At 44.1% G+C, this 22,245-nt stretch overlaps 1 protein-coding gene and 2 long non-coding RNA genes across 3 annotated transcripts; 2 read left to right on the top strand and 1 right to left on the bottom strand.

The window, feature by feature from the left end:
* Positions 1-6,534: 6,534 nt before the first annotated feature.
* Positions 6,535-9,022, bottom strand: LOC124671290 (ubiquinol oxidase 2, mitochondrial-like). The gene is made up of 4 exons (XM_047207682.1): positions 8,693-9,022; positions 8,447-8,575; positions 6,686-7,174; positions 6,535-6,594 (listed from the first exon to the last, which is right to left on the bottom strand). Exons 1-4 carry the CDS (start codon positions 9,020-9,022, stop codon positions 6,535-6,537), a joined length of 1,008 nt encoding a protein of 335 aa, XP_047063638.1.
* A 4,018-nt stretch (positions 9,023-13,040) lies between these two features.
* On the top strand, positions 13,041-14,901 carry LOC124676583. The gene is made up of 3 exons (XR_006993696.1): positions 13,041-13,460; positions 13,566-14,125; positions 14,433-14,901. It is a non-coding gene; the product is annotated as an uncharacterized LOC124676583 (long non-coding RNA).
* A 4,823-nt stretch (positions 14,902-19,724) lies between these two features.
* On the top strand, positions 19,725-20,856 carry LOC124679350. Its single transcript, XR_006994941.1, has 2 exons — positions 19,725-20,020; positions 20,515-20,856. It is a non-coding gene; the product is annotated as an uncharacterized LOC124679350 (long non-coding RNA).
* Positions 20,857-22,245: the final 1,389 nt, after the last annotated feature.

Below are 22,245 nucleotides of genomic sequence, written 5' to 3'. Positions count from 1 at the left end.
TTGCTATGACATATCTGTTCTTGTGTGCAGCAACCAAGTGAAGGTGCTGATCCAGATGGTTCATCTTGTGCATCTCAACCTACTGCTGCAACAGCCCCTGCTCCAACAGCTCCTGCTGCAAGAGCACCTGCTCCAACAGCTCCTGCTCCAAGAGCACCTGCTCCAACAGCTCCTGATCCAAGAGTTGCTGCTACAAGATCTGCTGCTTATCAACCAAGTACTGCAAGCTCCACCTTTGTGCCAAGGAGCCATTTCATTCCACCAAGAGCTGCTGCACCAGATGGACAAGGACCTGGGCCAGCTTACAAAAGAACAAGAACCTGGGGATACTTCAACTGTGGGTATGCTCCAGATGCTGAAGAAGGTGGTTCTAACAGTTGATCTGTTGTAGTAGATGATCCAGTGGTTCTAACAATGTGATGTAATCCAGGAATTATTGGTGCTTTTGCTGACTTGCCTGTTGCACTACTAGTTGGACTAATCCACTAGTTTATGTGCTGTCACTTTTGCTTGTGAATGATGAACAAATGCAGTACTAGCTGCTGAATCAACAAGCTGGTCTTTTGGTGAATTTGCTGGTGCTTTTTATGTTAATATATGTGTTGCTTCTGTCAGTCAATACTTACCTGAATTTGCTGGTGCTTTTTATGTTAATATATGTGTTGGTTCTGTCAGTCCAATTATGCTGAATGTGTTTCTCTTCTACTGAAACTTGGTGTGACCATAAACTGGCGGCGCCGCCGTGATGATGCTGCCGCCGGTGACCATAAAATGGCGGCGCCGCCGTGCTGACAACAAATAGCATTTGCTGTTATACACACAAACAGAACACTTACTGTTACACACACACACAACAGACAGCATAATTTGTTGTTACACACACACAACACACATCAATGATTCAACAACACAATTCACTTAGCAATTCACTGGTTCAACAACTAATGATTCCACAACATTAACTGGTTCAACAACACAAAGACATAGACTGATCCAACACAAACAGATCACCAACAAATCCCACAGTTCAACAGGATAGATCAAACTACTTAATTATTACGAGGCCAACATTCATTCAGCACACATCTCAACTATTTTCTTCAACTTGCCCTTGTGGACATGGTGGGCCTTGAGAAGATCTGCCACATAGTACTCCAGCTGTCTCTTTTCTTCCTTTAAACTGGCAACCATTCCCTCTGCCTCTAGCCTCTTTGCAACCTCAACCCCCACCTTCTTCTTCTCTTCCATCAAAGTGGCAACATCTTCTTCTGCCTTCGGCCTCCTTGATTCTTGAGTCCCTCTCCTCCTCATACATAGTCCAAATTTTGACCAGAGATTTCTTCAGTGTACATGGCCACTCATGATCAACCCAGTGAACTGTATCACACATGACCTCCTAGATAACACAACACATGAATATTAATGCAATGCACTTGCTCAATTGAATTACATATAAAGTATCAGAAAAAGGATGAATTCTACTAGGCAGTACAGAAATAATATATGCACTTCAGAAATAATATATGCACTACTAATTAAACAAGTAACCTTTCTAGGCAGGGATATTAATGCACTGCAATTGGTTAAATTTTAATGCAATGCACTAGGCAGTACACAAATAATATATGCAGTAAACAAATTATACAACAAAGCTTTCTAGGTAGAGATGAATTGTAATTGCACTAGGGATATTTAAATATAGGCAGCTATAAATTCTTTATGTAGGGATTAGTTATATATGAATGCTCTATACATAAATTGATTTATATATAGACAGACATTATTTACTAGGACAATGCCCGCGCGCTGCGGCGGAACAGTGAGCAAAATGAGCAAAATTCTCCTTCATTGCAACAGGAGAAAAAACATGCATGCAATGTCAGATGACAAGAATGATAGCTAATCTTGCCGAAGTCCGCCAAGAAAATTTTGCTCATTTCAGTCCACTCCCCTTCCCTCAACTCCCCGGCCGTCCATGTCACCATCTCTCGAGAATAGACTATGTAGCGCTTGTAGCATGCCATTATCGTCATTGAAGCGTGGGAACCTTTCCATATTGAAGACCGTCAACAACTTAGTTGCACCGAGTAACTTTGATGCGCATGGGTATTTTATCTTAATGTTTGCCCAAGAGCACCTCCCTTCTTAAATTATGCACCATGCAGGTACCCAACAATCCTATTTAGATACAGCTAAATGTAACTCGTTATGCACCATGCAGTTAGGCCCACAAATCCCTTCCGTTAGCTCACACCCCTGCGGCTTCACATAGGAAGATTAATTAGAAAACCCATAATTCCTTCCATTCAATCAGCTCACACCTCCATATTGCTCATTGCGTATTCCCAAGTCGGCTTGCTCGCACTCCCGGCAACTTGTAAACCCATATAAACCGGTTGGTCTTTTTCTTCTGCTCTTAAGTCTCTAAATCGAGATACACCAGAAAATTCAGCTCAAAAAAGGAACATCAGAAAAGGTGGGGTTCCTATCGTCCTTTATAATCATGTGAGACAACCAACATCAGTCTAAGTATTTTTCTTCAAACTATTTGATAAGTTTTCAATGAATATGTTCAGCTGCGTGCATTACATTAAATGGATAGACGATAGAGGAAATTAGAGTAAGGCTGGCATATGAAATGCATTTGGATGCACCATATTGTACTAATTATATACATCATATTTGTGATTCCGCTAAGATAAATAGAGCAAGAGAACGTAAAGCTTCTTTGATGTTCGTATTCTGAGGCATCGAATTGCACTTTACACAGGCTAGATGGTGGAAAAGAAAAGATTTTCTAGGTAACTGTTAGAATTTTCTTTTTGATTTGAGTGCCCATGCCCTCTGCCACAATCTGTAGCTTTGTGTCTGGTTGAGGCCAAGTAATTAATATCTGAATATAATTCTTATATCCTAATTACCTATCGGTTACAAAGCATAAAATATCAAGTGATAAATATGTGCAGTCAAACTTGCTTGCTAGGAATGCTATTGTTGTTCACGGTAGTGCAGACCCGGAGGCCGGAGCAGCATGGAAGAGCCGCTCCTAGGAATCGAAGTGCTGACCGTTGAGCAAAGGAGACCATCGTCCGGCCATGGCAGCAGTCAGCAAAGCTGACGAAGTCAACCTCGCGGGCGCGATGGAACAGAACCGCCCAGACCCTCCGTGCTCGTCAGCAGATCTTGCTCTGCAGTCCGCACGCAGTGTATCGCCACCTGCAGACTGCAGTGCCCACTCAAACGCCACGCGCGGACGCAGCGAGTTTGGGCCACCCGCTTTGCGACGGAGGAGGCAGCAGCAGAGCCGGCGCTTCGCGTCGATTCCTCCACCCTCTTGCTCCGGTCACCCTAAATCGGTTCCTCGCCTTCTTGAAGTACTCCTGTAGCCGGAGGAGCTCCCTCCCAGATCTCGGGCCTCCTCGTCCCGACCGTGCACTCTGGCGCACCACCGTCGACCATGGCGTCACCCACACGCCTCCTCCAGGTTCCAGCCTATCTGAACTTGCCATCTTCATTCCGAAGAGCCGCTGGTTATTCTACCCACTCAAGTTTACGCGATCTATTTTCGAGAGGAGGCGGCCTGGCCAGTTTGTTTTGATGCGATTCAATCTGATTTTGGGAGGAAGGCAGCCAGGCCTCGTTTAGATGCGATTCAATCTGATTCAGGCTAGTCCACGACCTGCTTGCCGGGGAGTTCAAGGGCATCGCGCCTGGGCGAGGTGCGTACGCAGCAAGCTGGGGCGGCGTGCGGGGCAGGAACGGCGAGATCCCACCGGCGGGGTGGCTCGTATGCCGGATGGGGTGGGCCGATGAAGAAAAAAGAAAGGAAATACACGGAGAGACACACGCGAAGCGGTACCATGGCAATTTAATGTATCATGTGATTTGGTGGGAGGGTAAAACTGTCTAATATAGATTATGTTGGGCCTAAAAATAACACGTTTTGGTCCGTTTTAGCCCGTTTGTGACGCCAGGCGGTCACCTATTGCAATTTAATAGTAAAGATATATGCAGTAGGGAACATATAATATCACAACCTATGTCAAACTAAATTGCTAGTTATCAAAATACAATAAACTTGGAAAATAACCTACCTTACATCCACATCCAAGGAATCTCCTACCAGTGTTTGCCCCTTCAAAGCAAACATACCTATACATAGGCATGTCATGCTTGCATCTCATATCACAATCCTCATACCCAGTGAACTCAGGAAATAAAATGCTCTCTGGCATCTAAAGCATGGCAAACGAAGCAAAAAATTAAACCTCCAGAGAGACGAATCGGAGCTGAATCGGAGCTTCAATCGGAAAATTTCCCAAATCTTGGCAAACCCTAACCATACATACCGGTGGACGGGGGCTAATGTCGTGCCCGTGGTCGAACTCCGAGAGGAGGCTGTCGTCGGTGCTTTCTCCGTCGCTGTACGAAGGCATTGCCACGACAGGGACATGGCGGCGCTGCGCCGCGGCGGCGGAGGAGAGAGGCACAGAGGAGGAAGATGGTGGCTCGACGGTGCGACTGCTGCGGTCTGGTGCGGTCCGGCCCGACCAAGCCGTCTTAACCACCTCCGTTCCACGACCTAACGAGAAGAAACGTCCGTTGGTCCTGACAGTGGGCCCAGAAGGCTTAAACAGCTCTCACCCGACCGTTTGCGCGATCTGTTACGTGTTACCCCAGCAGTGGTAGTTTTTAGCAAAAAAATCCAGGAATGGTACTGATGCGTTACAGCTGCCGCAATTGTGGTAGTTCTGTGTAATTCACTCAAGAAAAGCCGGAGGAGAGAAGTGGGGAAATGTAAAAGGCAAGGACACGCGGTCGAAAAATCAACGTGCGACCACCGCACCGCTCCAGCACATCGACGTGGACCCCACCACGAAGACCAGACGGTGAAAGACAAAAAGAACCGCGGCGGAGAAACAGGAATGAGCTACACTCACACAGGTCTAATATAGAAGGGAATAACCATACCAAAACAAATGCAAGATCCACCCAAATCTGCACATGGAAAAATAACACAGACCCATAAAACCACGTGTCAGATCCACATTAACCCCCGAAAAAAAATTCAAAACTATCACAAAAAAGATGTGTGTTCCCAAATAGTATAGTAGTTATAATTAGGAAACATATTTACAAAAAATTTAAAAATGTCACTGCATTTCGAGGATGAGGGTGCTAATAGGAGAAATAGTAGAGGTTAGAGCGGTAGAGAGAAAGGCGTGGATATAGTTGATTTAAATCTATATCGTTAGCAAAGGGCGCGTTCCTTGATTAATGAATACATATTATATTCTGTCTATAGGTAGAGGTAGATGATGCCATGCCCATGACATTTGGAAAACATAATTAACATAGGTTTTTGATATGAACAAACTTTTGGTGTACACATGCTATTTTTGTACTTTGTAACAACATACGGGTATTATGCTAGTAATTTTTATGTTATTTTTCCTGAAAGTATACTCTCGAACTGTAATACCTAATTGAGTTGTTAGCATGAGTGAAATAAATCTTTAATCAAAATGGAAAATCAACCAGGCGCGATTCACCTTGCTCAAATAAACTGGCAAGAAAGTAAGACATTTGTTTTATGTGATAAAGATGAATCCATACAACACTTGTTCTTTGAATGTCCACTTGCAAAAATTGTATGGCGAATAATATATATGACTTTCAGTTTATCTCCTCATGCTATTTGTTTCAGATTAGAGTGGGAGTTTGTGCCATCATGTGGGCTATCTGAATATGTGCGAAATGATTTTGTTTTTAACAAACCGAAATCTCAATCCTTCCTACTCCAATCAGGGGAGCATATCAGGATGCCATGGAGTCTGAGTGCAACCGTGCAAGCGACCGAGATCGTTGCACATGATTTCTACAGCCGGTGTGGATGGAGGTATCATCATAGGATTGGATTTTGATGTATCCTTGGCATCTCATGTTGAGTTTTTTTTGCTGGTTGATCTTTGTATCGATCCTAGCTAATCCTTGAATTATAATAAAACGATAAAGTAATAAAGAAGCCATATGCATCAGTTTGATGCAGAGGGTGGGTATGCCCCCACATCGAGAAAAAGAACCAGGTGTGACTCACATTATCCATTCAGTATTAATCCGGATGTTATATATATTTTTTCTCCATTTTAAAATAAGTGTCTCAACTTTTTTTTAGATACGTGTATATCTATAACTAAAATAGATCTAAATATATTTGTATATGCGGCCGTATGCATCATTGTGATGGAGGCTGGGGCAACCGGGGTAACCCATTTCAAAAAAAAATGTATCTAGATAAATTTGAAACATTTATTTTAGAACAAGGCAATACATTATTAATCAAACCAGGGATAGCGTACACAACGAACACAAGGGAATGACTTTTTGAATACAACAATTGCATGGCTAATGTACGCAACACTAGTAGAAGCTAGATGTTTTATTTTCAAACATGTTCGGAACCAGCAAGGCAGCAACGATCATTGCATCCACACAAGCTCCATCATGTTTATTACTGCTAACTGATGTCTTCTCTCAGTGGTAGCCGATCGGTGCAGGTACCTCCCGCAGCGCATGCCCCTGGTAATATATGTCCTGCAAATATATAGCGCAGACATTTCAGTACAAGAAGCAGTTTACTCTTGGCAGGTTGCCGCTAAATATAACGGAAGCAGAAGATGCTTACGGAGGCGTAGTGGTTGACGTCGCGGTGGTGCGCCTCGTCGGCGCGGACGACCCTGACGACGTCCTTGAGCGTGGCGCCGGGCGGGAGACGCCAGTAGTCGATGGCGATGGCGGGCGCGGGCACGTCGTCGATCTTGCCGGCGTCGAGGTCGCGGAGGAACTCGGTGTAGGAGTGCACGGCCTCCTCCTCCAGGTAGCCCACCACGCGGTGCGCGACCCTCGGGGAGAGCAGGTAGGTGGCCAGGTAGACGTTGAAGAAGACGCCCTGGACGGCCACGACGAGCGCGCGCTCGTGCCACCGCGGCTGGGACACCTCCATGAAGGTCATGAGGTGCATGCGCTCGTTCTCGGCCTCCTCCAGCAGCGCCCGGATCCACCCGCCGCTCTGCTCGAAGCGCCGGAGCGACCGGAGGTGGAGCACCGCGCCGGCCACCATGCCGGGGACTGCGGCCACCGTCTCCAGCATCATCGCGCGGCAGCCGTACCTCCTCTATGCGCGTTCATAAGAATTTTTTTTTTTGAAATGTCAGCATGGCGAGTCGATGCAAGTGTTCGATTCTGCAGTATGTTACTACTAACCAACAATGGAATTTGAAGCCAAGCCCGAATGAACCGGGCACAGCTCCGGACAATTTTTAGTGCCACGCGGCCCATGTTGGGCTTTCAGTGGAGCAGCCATGTTTTGAAATTTGGAAATTCAAGTTGCTCCGCCGTTCGGTCCTCGTCCACCTGAACCTCACTGGAGGGTCCAGGGTCCAGACCTTCGGCTAACCAAATCCACCGGTTTAGATAAATACAGCTTTGCCTTGTGAGCATAGTTTTAAAAACCGGACCGGTGATCGAACCGGTGAGGTTGTTGGTTCAGGTTTTTACTGGTTTGACCACTGGTTCACCGATTCACTGTCTGGTTTTTTAAGATATAGATTTGTCTAATTTTTACTTATAAATGCTGCAAAATAATATTGTATGCAAAATATTTTAGAATTGTAATTTTCCGTAATAATTTACATAATAACATAATAAATTAGTGAGCAGCTGAGTACCTACTTTTTTTGACTTTACTATGTCCGAGACAGCCAAGTACCTACACACATGTATGCAATTTTGCATGCAAAGCTAAACCTAGTAAGCAGTAAACAACTTATTTTTATTTTTTGAGGGGAAGCCAACGAACAGCTAACACACAATGTATGTCATGGAGTGCAAAGCTGGAACAAGAAGCCCATCACGATTCACGTGTACCGGTCATGTACAAACGAGCTTGTGTTATTTTTTGGTGCTACCGTGTGGATCATGTACAAAACGAACCTGTGTCAAGTCTGTACACAACAGAAGGGTAGCTCAACTGGCAGGAGTGCAGGACAACGTTGGTAGCAGGTTCGATTCCTGCTTCCAGTATTTAATTTTTCGCGCGAGGCAATTATTTTCGGTTGGACCGGCGATCTGTCAAGCTGGTTTTCTCGTTAAACCACTGATCGAACCGCGGTTCTGCCGGTTTTCACCGGGTCACTTGCCTGAACGGTCTTCTGCGCTTAACAGACCGGCGGAGGCACTGGTTCCGGTTTTTTCCGGTTCAACCGGCGGTCCGGTCGGTTTTTAAAACTATGCTTGTGAGCAACCTAATGAAAAAAATCAAGCGTATGATGGCGGAAAACAGTGCCAATCAACAAACTGTTAATTGACTTGAATTGATCAACAAACCGTTTAGGAAAAGGAAAACAAAAGTTATTACTGCAAAAAAAAAAAAAAAAAATCGGAGTACCTGGAAGAAGAGGTCGGCGTGCCAGCGCATGGCCTTGACCGTCCACCTGGCCATCTTGTCCCCCATCGTCGCCGGCTGGTGGTGCTTCGTCAGATCAATGGACACGTCCGCCTCGTACGCATCCCACGGCTGCAGATCGATGCATCATTCATGCAGTTCAATTTACACTTCAAAGTTCAAAGTGACATCGTCAACCAGGAATCAAGGGAAGATCACGACCGGCCGGCCGGTCTACGTCGTACGTACCCTGAAGCACGACCACTTCCACTCGGTCCCGTCCTCCTTGACGAGCCTCGTCGGCGCCACGCCCCAGTAGCTCGCCGCCTCTGTCTCCTCTTTCTTCTTCTTACCGCAAGACGCCGGCGGCGTCAAGGGCCCCGACACCGGCGTGGCCGCGGTGCTGGCCGAGCGAGCGTCACATTTCCACATCTCCGGCGCCCCCATGGCAGCTGCGCGCGCGGTACGCACAGGCCCGATGCCGAGCGCCGCGGATGAGCGACCACTGGCCACGAAGAAGCGCGCCCCTAGATGGGCCATCGCCGCCGACCTCGCGACACGCCGCACCGACTGCGCCATGCTCATATTTCCCGTAGTACTCACTATTTTTTGAGGATCTCTGTCGTACGTCGGTGCCTTGGTGGTGATCTGTGGAGACGACAGGGAAAGGGGTGGTCTTATATACGCGGAGGCGGGGAGAGATATACATACCGTACACACGTGTACGTAGTTGGGCTTCTCAGCTGACCTTGGCTGCGTAGATGGAGCTTCAACCTTGAGAGTGCCAAGTTGGCAACTTGAAGAGATTAGCTGCTCGTAGCCGTTGGATCTTACCCGTCTGGCAATCTTGTCCGTCCATTTTTTCACTGGTGGAGTAGTCCAGGACGAGGCCCTCGCGCGAACCCACTTTTTATCCATGGGTCGATGAAGCCCACCCGGCCCGGCATTGGCGCGTCGTGCCCTATCCAAATCCTCCCCGATCCAGCAGCCGCCGCCTCTCCCGCTCCCGCGGCCGCGTCGCTCCCGCTCCCGCTCCCGCCTGCCCGCCCTCGTCCCCGTCGCAGCACGCCGCCGCGCTATGGCTACGGCAGCGCCGCCGCCTCGACGTCGCGGTGGGTTACGCCGGCTCTTGGCAGTAGATGAGCGCGGATGCGAGATGAATGAAGGCACGTCATGCGAGAGGTGAGTCTGGAGAGGAGGTCTCCGCCGGGGGCCGGCTTCATGACGAGGTACCGCCGGCGACGCCCACGGCGGCCTGCATCAGCTTTTCAAGCACGTCAGATTTGGTATATTCCGCCCCTATCCTCTACCTCTCACTTGTTTTGTCCTCTCATTCATGTCTGTGCGTTCCAGGGTGAATCGGCCGACGGGGCCGTTCCACGCGCTGCTCGCGTGGGTCGGTTCTTCTCGCCCGAGGTCGCCGAGGAAGACATCCCACCGCGAGATGTGGCGGACTGTCTGGAAGGACGAGCCGACATGCCCATCCTGGCCTACTTCACCGGCGACTACGGCCCCACGGCGACCCGTCTTCTCTTGAAGGTCGCCGCCGACGCCAGAGGATTCGTGCTTGCCAGCGTCCTCTTCAATCTCACGGTTCTCTCTCTCTTTCTCTTCTTTGGTTAACAAGAGTATTATCGTTTGCTATACCAGATGCATCCTGTCTTCTTTCAGTGATTTATCTGGTCTTAAACTCATCAAGACCAGGAGGAACAACTCGTCCCAATCTTGCTGGTGTCAGAACATTTTCAGCATCCACCTTCTACGCTGGATAATCTCCAGAATTTATTTTTTTCAGAGGATTTTGTAGCTGGTAGATTATTTCACTCTGTACCAGACAGTGAGATTTCTGTTTGTTTCAAGGATTTACAATAAGATCATTAACATTCCACTGATTGTTTTCCACTTCTATTTATAGGTATATCTATGGCTTACTTGTCAGGAAAGAGAGGGCTAGGAGGGCCTAGCTGCTACAGCCAGGATGATGAGCCTGGAATTGTCGATTTGTAATTGACATATCCTTTGGTTCATTTTATCATTCTTCTAAATATCTCGGAGTGTTAATACCGCGAACATAAAATTATTAGCAAGTTGCAGTGATAATGGAGAGTCTGAGCACATACTTTCTTTGATCAAGCAACTGCCGTGTTTCATCCAAACTTTTCCCTTGTCCTTCAACCATCTTGGTGAATTAACCGTAACCGAGTAACATAAGTGCAAATAAAATAATATTAGCCTGTTTCTTAATAGACATCCTTTTCTCAAATTGTTTCTCCTGTTTATACTTTGTGCAGTATTAATCACCATGTTCATAATTTTCCCTTTGTCAATGCCAGAGCCATGTGTTAGGATCTTATAAGATTAATGTGGATGCATCTAAAGGTATAAACATTGTACCCCCATGGAGTTACCACACAGCTTAGCGCGGTTCGGCCATCGGATTGAGCCTTTAAATCTCTTCCCCGCCGTTGAATCGCGGTAAGACTGTTTTACTAATATGCCAAAACGATGCTCATGCATACAAGTAACTAGGATTAATGTTCATCCCAGTAATAGCAATCTTCTCTTATGTACATATATTAATTATGCTCGCTGAATATTGGCTACTCGGAGAATAATCAAATTTTTGGCTCATTTTTGTTACTTGGGCATTTTGATTTTCCATGAAGCTCTTAATTGCGGAAAAGGTCGGATACAGTTACATCTCATTTTTTAGACTGCATGTTGCTTTATGGCTATACAATAAAATATAGTCTGATTTCATTAGCATATCAATGAAATTGCAGGTCCCGAGCATCTTTGGACATGAACCGCAAGCTTGGTTATGCTCTAAGTATGAGCCTCAAACCTATATGGATACATCAACTAAAAGCAAAGAGTCCATTGAGCTTTAGGTAATGAGTTTACTTGCATTAACATGTTACACTAATAGTAAGTTCTTGAAATATAATTGCTTTCAGTACTTCTCCTTTTGCACTTTATTTTGGACATCTGATTGCTACCAACATTCTTGCCTCTAGAAACAATTTTACTACTCACCGCCCCCTTTCCCGTGGATTCAGTTGAGGGGCGCATGTGGTCTTGTTTTCTTTGGCGGATTCCTTGGTTCCGTGGTATCTCCTTCTTCCCGGCATTCTTTTTGGCTGCTGTCCCTGTCTACTTCTTGTGTTGAGCTGGTTGTTATTTTCTAGCCACTTTTGGTTCTTCCACCTGTCTCTCTGTGATTTGTTCTTCTGCTCGTCCGTCTTTCTTATGATTTTTGTCAGTGTTGTCTGCTCGCTCACATGGTTTGTGTGTTGCTCTCTCCTCCTTGCGGGTTATCTTCATGCTGGAGCTTTCCGCATCGGATGGTTGTGGCTTGGATAGGGGTTTGCCTGTGCTTTTCGTAAGTTTGCCCCCTCTACTTCGATAGGTTTGTTGTGTCAGTCTAATTAGTGATACCACATATTTTGCATCTGATTTAATTAGCGTAACTCGTGGAAATGCAGGTTCAAGGAGGGCATCTGGTGGGTCTTCTTGCAGCTCTGGACAAAAACCTTATGCTTGGTTAGGAGTTTGAACCTCAAATCTAATAGGAATAGAACAACTAAAGGCGGAGCCCATTCATCTTTAGGTAATGAGTTGACTTGCATTGGCATGCTACACTAATAGGAAGTTTATATGAAACTAAATAGAGTTCCACGAAAGTGATGAAACATTCAGCTTTGTATGGCTTATATTTACTCGGTTTTAGTTAACCACAGCGGGGTTCCTATACGAGCTCAACAAGGATTCACTTTTTAAAATGAACATGCTTACTTTTATCACAAGCAGGGTTCCTAGAACATTTTTTGGGTATTTTTTGTCTTATTTTCTCGTAGTGATCTTCTTAATGCCCTGTTTCATTACAATCCCCTTGGTTCCGAGCATTGTGTGCTAGATAGGATGATGACAGTTTAGTTTTATTTTTTCTTCGTGTAAGCAATTCAATCTGATGGATTCAGGTACCATATATTGTAGGGGGGCCTCACAGAGATTAGCTGCTCGTAGCCGTTGGATCTTACCCGTCTGGCAATCTTGTCCGTCCATTTTTTCACTGGTGGAGTAGTCCAGGACGAGGCCCTCGCGCGAACCCACTTTTTATCCATGGGTCGATGAAGCCCACCCGGCCCGGCATTGGCGCGTCGTGCCCTATCCAAATCCTCCCCGATCCAGCAGCCGCCGCCTCTCCCGCTCCCGCAGCCGTCGCTCCCGCTCCCGCTCCCGCCTGCCCGCCCTCGTCCCCGTCGCAGCACGCCGCCGCGCTATGGCTACGGCAGCGCCGCCGCCTCGACGTCGCGGTGGGTTACGCCGGCTCTTGGCAGTAGATGAGCGCGGATGCGAGATGAATGAAGGCACGTCATGCGAGAGGTGAGTCTGGAGAGGAGGTCTCCGCCGGGGGCCAGCTTCATGACGAGGTACCGCCGGCGACGCCCACGGCGGCCTCGCATCGGCTTTTCAAGCACGTCGGATTTGGTATATTCCGCCCCTATCCTCTACCTCTCACTTGTTTTGTCCTCTCATTCATGTCTCGTGCGTTCCGGGGTGAATCGGCCGACGGGGCCGTTCCACGCGCTGCTCTGCGTGGGTCAGTTCTTCTCGCCCGAGGTCGCCGAGGAAGACATCCCACCGCGAGATGTGGCGGACTGTCTGGAAGGACGAGCCGACATGCCCATCCTGGCCTACTTCACCGGCGACTACGGCCCCACGGCGACCCGTCTTCTCTTGAAGGTCGCCGCCGACGCCAGAGGATTCGTGCTTGCCAGCGTCCTCTTCAATCTCACGGTTCTCTCTCTCTTTCTCTTCTTTGGTTAACAAGAGTATTATCGTTTGCTATACCAGATGCATCCTGTCTTCTTTCAGTGATTTATCTGGTCTTAAACTCATCAAGACCAGGAGGAACAACTCGTCCCAATCTTGCTGGTGTCAGAACATTTTCAGCATCCACCTTCTACGCTGGATAATCTCCAGAATTTATTTTTTTCAGAGGATTTTGTAGCTGGTAGATTATTTCACTCTGTACCGCACGGTGAGATTTCTGTTTGTTTCAAGGATTTACAATAAGATCATTAACATTCCACCGATTGTTTTCCACTTCTATTTATAGGTATATCTATGGCTTACTTGTCAGGAAAGAGAGGGCTAGGAGGGCCTAGCTGCTACAGCCAGGATGATGAGCCTGGAATTGTCGATTTGTAATTGACATATCCTTTGGTTCATTTTATCATTCTTCTGAATATCTCGGAGTGTTAATACCGCGAACATAAAATTATTAGCAAGTTGCAGTGATAATGGAGAGTCTGAGCACATACTTTCTTTGATCAAGCAACTGCCGTGTTTCATCCAAACTTTTCCCTTGTCCTTCAACCATCTTGGTGAATTAACTGTAACCGAGTAACATAAGTGCAAATAAAATAATATTAGCCTGTTTCTTAATAGACATCCTTTTCTCAAATTGTTTCTCCTGTTTATACTTTGTGCAGTATTAATCACCATGTTCATAATTTTCCCTTTGTCAATGCCAGAGCCATGTGTTAGGATCTTATAAGATTAATGTGGATGCATCTAAAGGTATAAACATTGTACCCCCATGGAGTTACCACACAGCTTAGCGCGGTTCGGCCATCGGATTGAGCCTTTAAATCTCTTCCCCGCCGTTGAATCGCGGTAAGACTGTTTTACTAATATGCCAAAACGATGCTCATGCATACAGTAACTAGGATTAATGTTCATCCCAGTAATAGCAATCTTCTCTTATGTACATATATTAATTATGCTCGCTGAATATTGGCTACTGGAGAATAATCAAATTTTTGGCTCATTTTTGTTACTTGGGCATTTTGATTTTCCATGAAGCTCTTAATTGCGGAAAAAGGTCGGATACAGTTACATCTCATTTTTTAGACTGCATGTTGCTTTATGGCTATACAATAAAATATAGTCTGATTTCATTAGCATATCAATGAAATTGCAGGTCCCAGGCATCTTTGGACATGAACCGCAAGCTTGGTTATGCTCTAAGTATGAGCCTCAAACCTATATGGATACATCAACTAAAAGCAAAGAGTCCATTGAGCTTTAGGTAATGAGTTTACTTGCATTAACATGTTACACTAATAGTAAGTTCTTGAAATATAATTGCTTTCAGTACTTCTCCTTTTGCACTTTATTTTGGACATCTGATTGCTACCAACATTCTTGCCTCTAGAAACAATTTTACTACTCACCGCCCCCTTTCCCGTGGATTCAGTTGAGGGGCGCATGTGGTCTTGTTTTCTTTGGCGGATTCCTTGGTTCTGTGGTATCTCCTTCTTCCTGGCATTCTTTTTGGCTGCTGTCCCTGTCTACTTCTTGTGTTGAGCTGGTTGTTATTTTCTAGCCACTTTTGGTTCTTCCACCTGTCTCTCTGTGATTTGTTCTTCTGCTCGTCCGTCTTTCTTATGATTTTTGTCAGTGTTGTCTCGCTCGCTCACATGGTTTGTGTGTTGCTCTCTCCTCCTTGCGGGTTATCTTCGTGCCGGAGCTTTCCGCATCGGATGGTTGTGGCTTGGATAGGGGTTTGCCCGTGCTTTTCGTAAGTTTGCCCCCTCTACTTCGATAGGTTTGTTGTGTCAGTCTAATTAGTGATACCACATATTTTGCATCTGATTTAATTAGCAGAACCGTGGAAATGCAGGTTCAAGGAGGGCATCTCGGTGGGTCTTCTTGCAGCTCCGGACAAAAACCTTATGCTTGGTTAGGAGTTTGAACCTCAAATCTAATAGGAATAGAACAACTAAAGGCGGAGCCCATTCATCTTTAGGTAATGAGTTGACTTGCATTGGCATGCTACACTAATAGGAAGTTTATATGAAACTAAATAGAGTTCCACGAAAGTGATGAAACATTCAGCTTTGTATGGCTTATATTTACTCGGTTTTAGTTAACCACAGCGGGGTTCCTATACAGGCTCAACAAGGATTCACTTTTTAAAATGAACATGCTTACTTTTATCACAGCAGGGTTCCTAGAACATTTTTTGGGTATTTTTTGTCTTATTTTCTGTAGTGATCTTCTTAATGCCCTGTTTCATTACAATCCCCTTGGTTCCGAGCATTGTGTGCTAGATAGGATGATGACAGTTTAGTTTTATTTTTTCTTCGTGTAAGCAATTCAATCTGATGGATTCAGGTACCATATATTGTATCTGCAGAAAATATGAGCAAAGCGTTAAATTGTATGCTATTTGCTGCAGTTATTTAGTCCTAAAAAGCAATCAAAATGGACTAGATTTTCAAAAATAAAAAATTAAAGTTAGATTCTTGTGTTTTTATACATCATGCCATAGAAAGGAAAGGATTATCAGGGACTACTACCTATTCTTGGATATTGCTACAGACCGTAAGCTAGATTATATTCATTTATAACGTAATACCATAATTCTGTTGTTACGTTCCTTTTTAGTGATCTTTCCACTCTTCATATCCAGCCTATACTTCCCGCTTCTCGTGTTTTTATACTTCTGTGTTTAAACTTGGGCCTCTATGTGGTTTCAGGCTTTCAGTAATGGAATAGTGACTGCATGAGAAGCTCCAGAACTTGCACACTGTAAGTTGATCCTTGCTGCCTTTTTACAACAAGTTACTGTAAAAATATTTGCATGCACGTGCCTTGTACAGAGATGATCTATTCTTTAATGTGACAAGTATGATTGCCATGATTACACGAAATTTGAACTTGCTGGTGAATTAATTCGTCTTCAGGTTATTTAACACGGTTGCAGTTTCTCTGAATCTGACAAGGTAGACTATATAATGAGCCCCTCTTTCTAATTCCTTCCTTACTCTCGAATTAAATTTTTGTCCTCCTTTAGAGTAGTATGATCAGTGCAAAAAATACAAGTGTGATTAAATTATGGTGCGGATTGTAAGTTCATAACAGAAATATGTGACTAGAGTATATAGGTAGCATGATTGGAGTATATATTTACTCAAGGAATCCTTCAAAAAATTAGAGATCAAGCCTTAATGTTTCTACGAAACCTGAGCTACACGCTTTGCATAGACCTTTGTAGTGTAATACCCCAAATTTACGAAATAAATATTTGTGCTTTATTGAAATGCAAGTAAGATATTGATAGAAGCTAAGACAGGTTGAGATACCCTTGGTTATTTAGATTTTACGGGAACATGCGCCCCAAATGATTTCAGTACCCTTGGTCTGCCGGGTAGCCCAAGTTAATTCAGATGATTTCTTCTACTTGTAACATTTTCTCATGGATATAGTGTATGTCACATTATTCCGAAGTTAGACTATATATGTACTTATTCTATAAATTTTGACAACTAATGTTATAATTTTGACATGTCTGTTTAATTTACATGAAACCGTATATTTTATAATTTGATTGCCAACATGTATGACAGTATGAGTTGATTCCACATAATAGTTCTAAGATTCTAGCTTTCATATAATTTATACTCTCATGTATGGCTTACTTTATTTCAAACTGTAGTAGATCTATCTATTACAGCTGGTTGTTTGACGTCGGTTGAATAATTATTTTCAACTTGAAGGTTTTCTTTCAAAATGTAGTTGATTTTTCTAGGTTTTAGCGGAAGATATATATTAGAAGAATAGTTAATGAGAACTACTGCTTATTTTATTGTCATTCTAAGTGTTAAGTTGAATCAGATTCTTTTATTACCGAATGTTGATGCTATGTTGCTGCGATGCTGCTTATTTTCCAGCGTGTGCTTTAAATACAATTTTCCGGTAAACAATAGTTCCCGACATATTTGTGTGTGCTTTGAAAGTTACAGTCCAGCTTTAAGTAGAGGAACCAATTAGAAGCTTCACTCAATCGAGGGGAATTTCAACAATTTGGGCTCGGTTTGGGTTGGGTGCTTGGGTCAGGGTAGGGTGCGGTCAATGTTTTTTTTCTCTTTGTGCAGGCTGCGGTGGTTCTTCCGGTATGCGACAAGCCATGCGACAAGCCGTTAAGCATGTACAGCCTTGTGTATATAGAATCAATTCTAACACTTATGCCCATATTTACTATTGTAGGATACTCCAAACGTAGTGGGTATTGTTAGTTAATAAAATATTACTCGACCTTATGCTAAAAATGCTTGTATGTAAGGCTGAGTGCCAACTTAAATAATGCGAGAATGTAAATTTTGTGTGACTTCTTTTTAACACATCTATATAGCTGCTTGAATTCGTGTTCTCGTGTACATGTGGATGTTTCAAATCCAATCCAAGTATTATGAAGGTTTGTCAATTATTAAATAGAAGAAGACTACATGTAGGCATGCAATTTTCCTCCTTATTTCTACGTTGTTATACAAATTCTGATTACGGGATCGTGCGCCAAGGCGCACATCTAAATCTAGTCTAAAGGTATGAACGGTGCACCCTCATGGGGCACTCCCAGACTATCCACGATAGGCATGTGTCGGGCAAGGGCTGGCCGCTGGCCTCGTTTCCTCACCCATCTATTGGCCCACTGTGTCACATGCGGATTGGGCTGATGCAAAATATCTCTTTCCAGCCAATCCCTCACGAGAGAACAAACCCTATCCCCTCCTATCTTCTCCCCGTTCGTCTCATACCAAAATCCGTCCTGCTCGGCCGCCGCCAGCGACGCTTGTGCCGCCATCTCGCGTCGGCGCCTTCTCCTCCGATCCCTGCTCGAGCTCTTCTCCTCCCCTCTCGCCTCCTCTTTCTTCTGATCCGAGCTGCAGAAGAAGTCGCCTAGAGAATCCCTGGCCGAGACCACCAGGCGGCGTCAAGGATCCTGGCCTCCGGCCGCAGGGAGGAGCACATGAGTGGCCGCCGGGAGGAGCAGAAGTTCAGCAGGGAGGCATGGATAGAGGAGGCAGCGCTCCATGTGTGGGATCAGGCCAGCGAGATGTGGACCGATGGGGGATCCTCTAGTGAGCTTTGGGTGTACGTTTTTCCTGCTTATAGGTAACTATCTCCTTCTCTCCTCCTCCATCTCTCTACCTACAATCCTAAACGAACCTTGAATCTTTGAATCTCAGATCTATATCTTTGTCTATGTGTATGTATTACCCGTGGATCTAACCGATTTTGTTAGGTGCTGGTCTTCTTTGATATTATGGGCAAGGTTATTTGTAGTTCACTGTTGTTTTTATTTGGGCAACACTTTCGTGCATAAGTCCTAAAAGGGAGATTGTAGCTCCTTCTTTTTACATCCAAATTGCAACGCTTTATTTGATATGGTACCTACACAACTTAGATTTATCATTTTTTGCTCTGTTTACATGCAGGTAATCAGGGTGCAAATGTTATATCGCAACCTGTGTACCAAGCTTGATGTAGGTAATCATAAAATCCTTACATCCCAATGTTTCTGTTGAGCTGGATGGTATACCCTTTTCCTTTTCATCAATATCAATTTTAATGAAACATATATTTTGTATTGCCTACAACTTTGATTTAACTAATCTTTGCATCTTGTCCAAATGACATGATAAGCCCACAATTTAAGTCACGGGGTTCAGTTATGCCCGCAATATGCCAATAAATGACACTCCTCGAATTCTATAAACAAAAGATGTAAGATTAATATTGATGGAATAACATCAAATCATGTGGTAAATTCTTTTCGGTCATCTTGATAAAGATATGCTACGAAAGTAGGCTGGTATTATGGTTATAGAATCTTGTGCATATTAGATTCTTTTGTTTATACTTACACAGTAGGTCAAAAGAAAAGGTCTACCATTTAAGATAAATCCAGCCAACAGCCAGTTCAGAGGTATCCACTTGTGCCATTCTTACAATCCTGGTTAAAAGCAAGATAATTCTAACCCTAGGCCCTAGGTGAACTGTTATAGCTTCTCATTTCTTAATCCAGGTCAAGAATCATCTTGCTTTTAACCAGGATACATGATTGTTTCTTCCATGTCATCAGGCAAGATTCATGATGTTTGCTCCCATGTCTTTCCTAACATGGGAGTTTCTAATTCTATCGTTATCATTTAGTGCCCTGCTATACATGCAGGTATGAGGATCAGCTCTTGATATGTACTGCCTCCGGTCTCTTTTAGTTGACTCGGATTTAGTACAACTTTGTACTAAATCCGAGTCAATTAAAAAAGACCGGAGGGAGTATTTTCTATGTTAGCCATACAATCATATTAGTAAAATAATTTTTATTTCTTGATTGCAAAATCATGTTTTCTATTAATTTTTTATTAAGATTGATGTTACTAATGAGGTCTCACCAGTAATATGCATGATATTTCCCCAGGAAACCTAGCACAGAGTCACATATAGATTAGTGGTGTTCCCTACTGTCACTTTATGGTCTTGCAGCTCTTTACCATGCCTATGTCAATATGTGCTTTGGTGACCAGTTACTCTCTATCTCTACAGATTATTTTAATGCGATCCTAAGTAAGCTCAGTGGAAAATCGTGTTGGTGGGATACTTTCTCCGCATTGCTACAGATTGATTTGTTAATTTAACTTAAGAGTGGAATCGCTCTTGAATTGCTGACTTTGGTGACTGCCCTTTTTCCTGTTGAGCATATTGCATATTAGTTCACCTCTTGTGACTGCCTTTTTTTCCCTTTGAGCATTCTGCGATATTGGTTCAACTCTTTGAGCTCCAGAGACTCATATTTTATGGCCATAATTCCTTCGGGTGCAACATAGGGTATTAGTTGTATCCTTTTGTGACGATGGTTACATATGTTGGCATACAAATCTATATATAGGTTTTTGGTATCACACACTCCCATTCTGTCTCTTTTAGTATTCCTTTTAAGCATTTGCTCAGTTAGGATTTTTTCTGTTTATAGTATGAATTTGACATTTAGCTCATGCATTTTCAGGCTACACGGTGTTTACTAAAACTAAGTTCTTATACGCACTTTACATGACTAAGAAATAGTTCAGTTGTACCGTTTCTGGGCATGGACTGTAATAACATGTTGATGCAATCCCAGATGCTGTATTTTCTACCTAGGTGCTTTTGCGGAGAGTCTTATAAATTACCCATTAGTGTGCACAAAATAAGGGCTGATTATCTTAAGTTCATTGCAGGAACATGACTATAGTCAGGGAGCTAATTTCAGATGTATGCAGATGAAAGTAGCCAGGAAGGAAAACTCTAGGTGTCTACGGATGCCAGCATCAAGTGTCCGGTGCTTGAGCTACCATCCGCAATTTAGGTAGCATAGATCACATTGCTGTTATGTTATGCATGTTTACTATTCCTAGCTGGTCCTATATTGTGGCATGATGGATGATCTCCTTTATGTACTTTATATTGTAGATGTAATGAGTGTGTTGCAAGCTATCCTTTATTTCAACCGGTCTTTGCGTCACTTCTGACCGTTATAACCAAACAATTTTTAATGAAAGGTCATATTTTCTGTGTGTTTAGTCTATACTTTTACATTTTCAGTTTTAGCTTATTTGTACAAAGAGAGTTTTTTTTTTTGAGAGAGCTAATTATACTAAGCAAGCCGAAAGTAAAATTAAGGGCATCATATTTGTTTCCTTTAGCTCAGTAAATGGGTTCAGAGCTGATCGACACAACTGGCTGATTTATGTAAATGAAGTTCACCTTTATCAGTTCAATTAAGAAGAACATACCTACTGGTAGTGTGTCAGCTCAATTCACCTCCAATGCCATACCGTGGCCACTTACAACCGACCAGTTGATTCAGGCCCTGTCTGAAAGAATGAAGCTTCAGTTTGCTTGCAGAACTAAATATATGACTCAAATTGAGGCAAACGTTCCTTATTTAATTGACAAAGAAGAATTCAGATCTCAGTATATCTCAGGAACTAAACATTAGACTCAAATTGACGTGATGTTCTTCTTTGATTGATAAAAAGGAATTCAGAATTGGCTAGCCAATCCAAATAACACATACGAAATAATTTAACTGCCAGTGAGATAGATTCAAGAAAGGGAATCATGCCGATTAATCACACCTACCTCTGCCCACTTCTTTCTCTCATCTTCTTCCTCCCTACAATCGACACGGCCCACTTCTCCCTTCCCGTCCCTTGCTGCACGAGCGGGCAAGTAGAGCTCGCCCCCAGGCTAGCTTTTCTGTAGCTAGCAGCCAAGCTACGGCGTCGCTGGTCGGCCCGTCGTCGAGGCAGCTCCTCTCCGGGACAACGGCCCTAACACCGTCGGCTGGTCCGCCGTGCAGGGACTGCACGACCAGCCGTTCGGCCGCCTGCTCAGGATGTAGGAGCGTGGCCTGTGAGCCGCACGCCACCCAGACGACGACCGGAATGTTCGCGATGTGCTGCATCTCGAAAACGACCAAACTCTGACGCCATGCCACACGAACAGAGCATAGCTCCTTTTTTCCGTTCCTGTGGACATTTTGCGAATACTAATTTTGCTAATCTTTCTCATCGACTTTTCTTTTGTTCCTCGCTCTCATTTTTCAATCATTTCTACTACCTCCTTTCAAAAAATAAATGTCATTTTTTTACAGAAACTAATGTATCAAATATTTAATTTGGCTCTCGAGTGTGTGTATGACTCCTCTACCAAAAGTACATACTCCCACCGTCGGAATTAATTGACGCTGGATGTACCTAATTTGCATGCTAGCGCTGCGTTGGTTCGCGTCGATCTTAACCGACCAAAGGTAGTATTTCAGAGTGTTCATTTTTTTTAACATTTTAAAATGTATCGAAGAGCATGTTACAATAAGGGGAGCATATGCTCCTATGAGCTAAAACACCACTCCTATGTATCGAAAATACATGATATTTCTAACCAACGACCATGTGCTTGCTTTGCTT

This window comes from Lolium rigidum, chromosome 7 (assembly GCF_022539505.1).
Source record: "Lolium rigidum isolate FL_2022 chromosome 7, APGP_CSIRO_Lrig_0.1, whole genome shotgun sequence".
Taxonomy (NCBI): domain Eukaryota; kingdom Viridiplantae; phylum Streptophyta; class Magnoliopsida; order Poales; family Poaceae; genus Lolium; species Lolium rigidum.
The sequence above is the reverse complement of the archived record's forward strand: the minus strand, read 5'-3'. Positions and strand labels throughout refer to the sequence as shown.

Bases quoted from the DNA above. Each gene is read 5' to 3' on its own strand.
- LOC124671290 (XM_047207682.1), bottom strand. From the start codon at position 9,022: ATGGCGCAGTCGGTGCGGCGTGTCGCGAGGTCGGCGGCGATGGCCCAT. The intron at 7,175-8,446 runs GTACTCCGATTT...GAACGCGCATAG, and splicing joins ACGCCGACCTCTTCTTCCAG to AGGAGGTACGGCTGCCGCGC. The intron at 6,595-6,685 runs GTAAGCATCTTC...ATATATTTGCAG, and splicing joins ACGTCAACCACTACGCCTCC to GACATATATTACCAGGGGCA.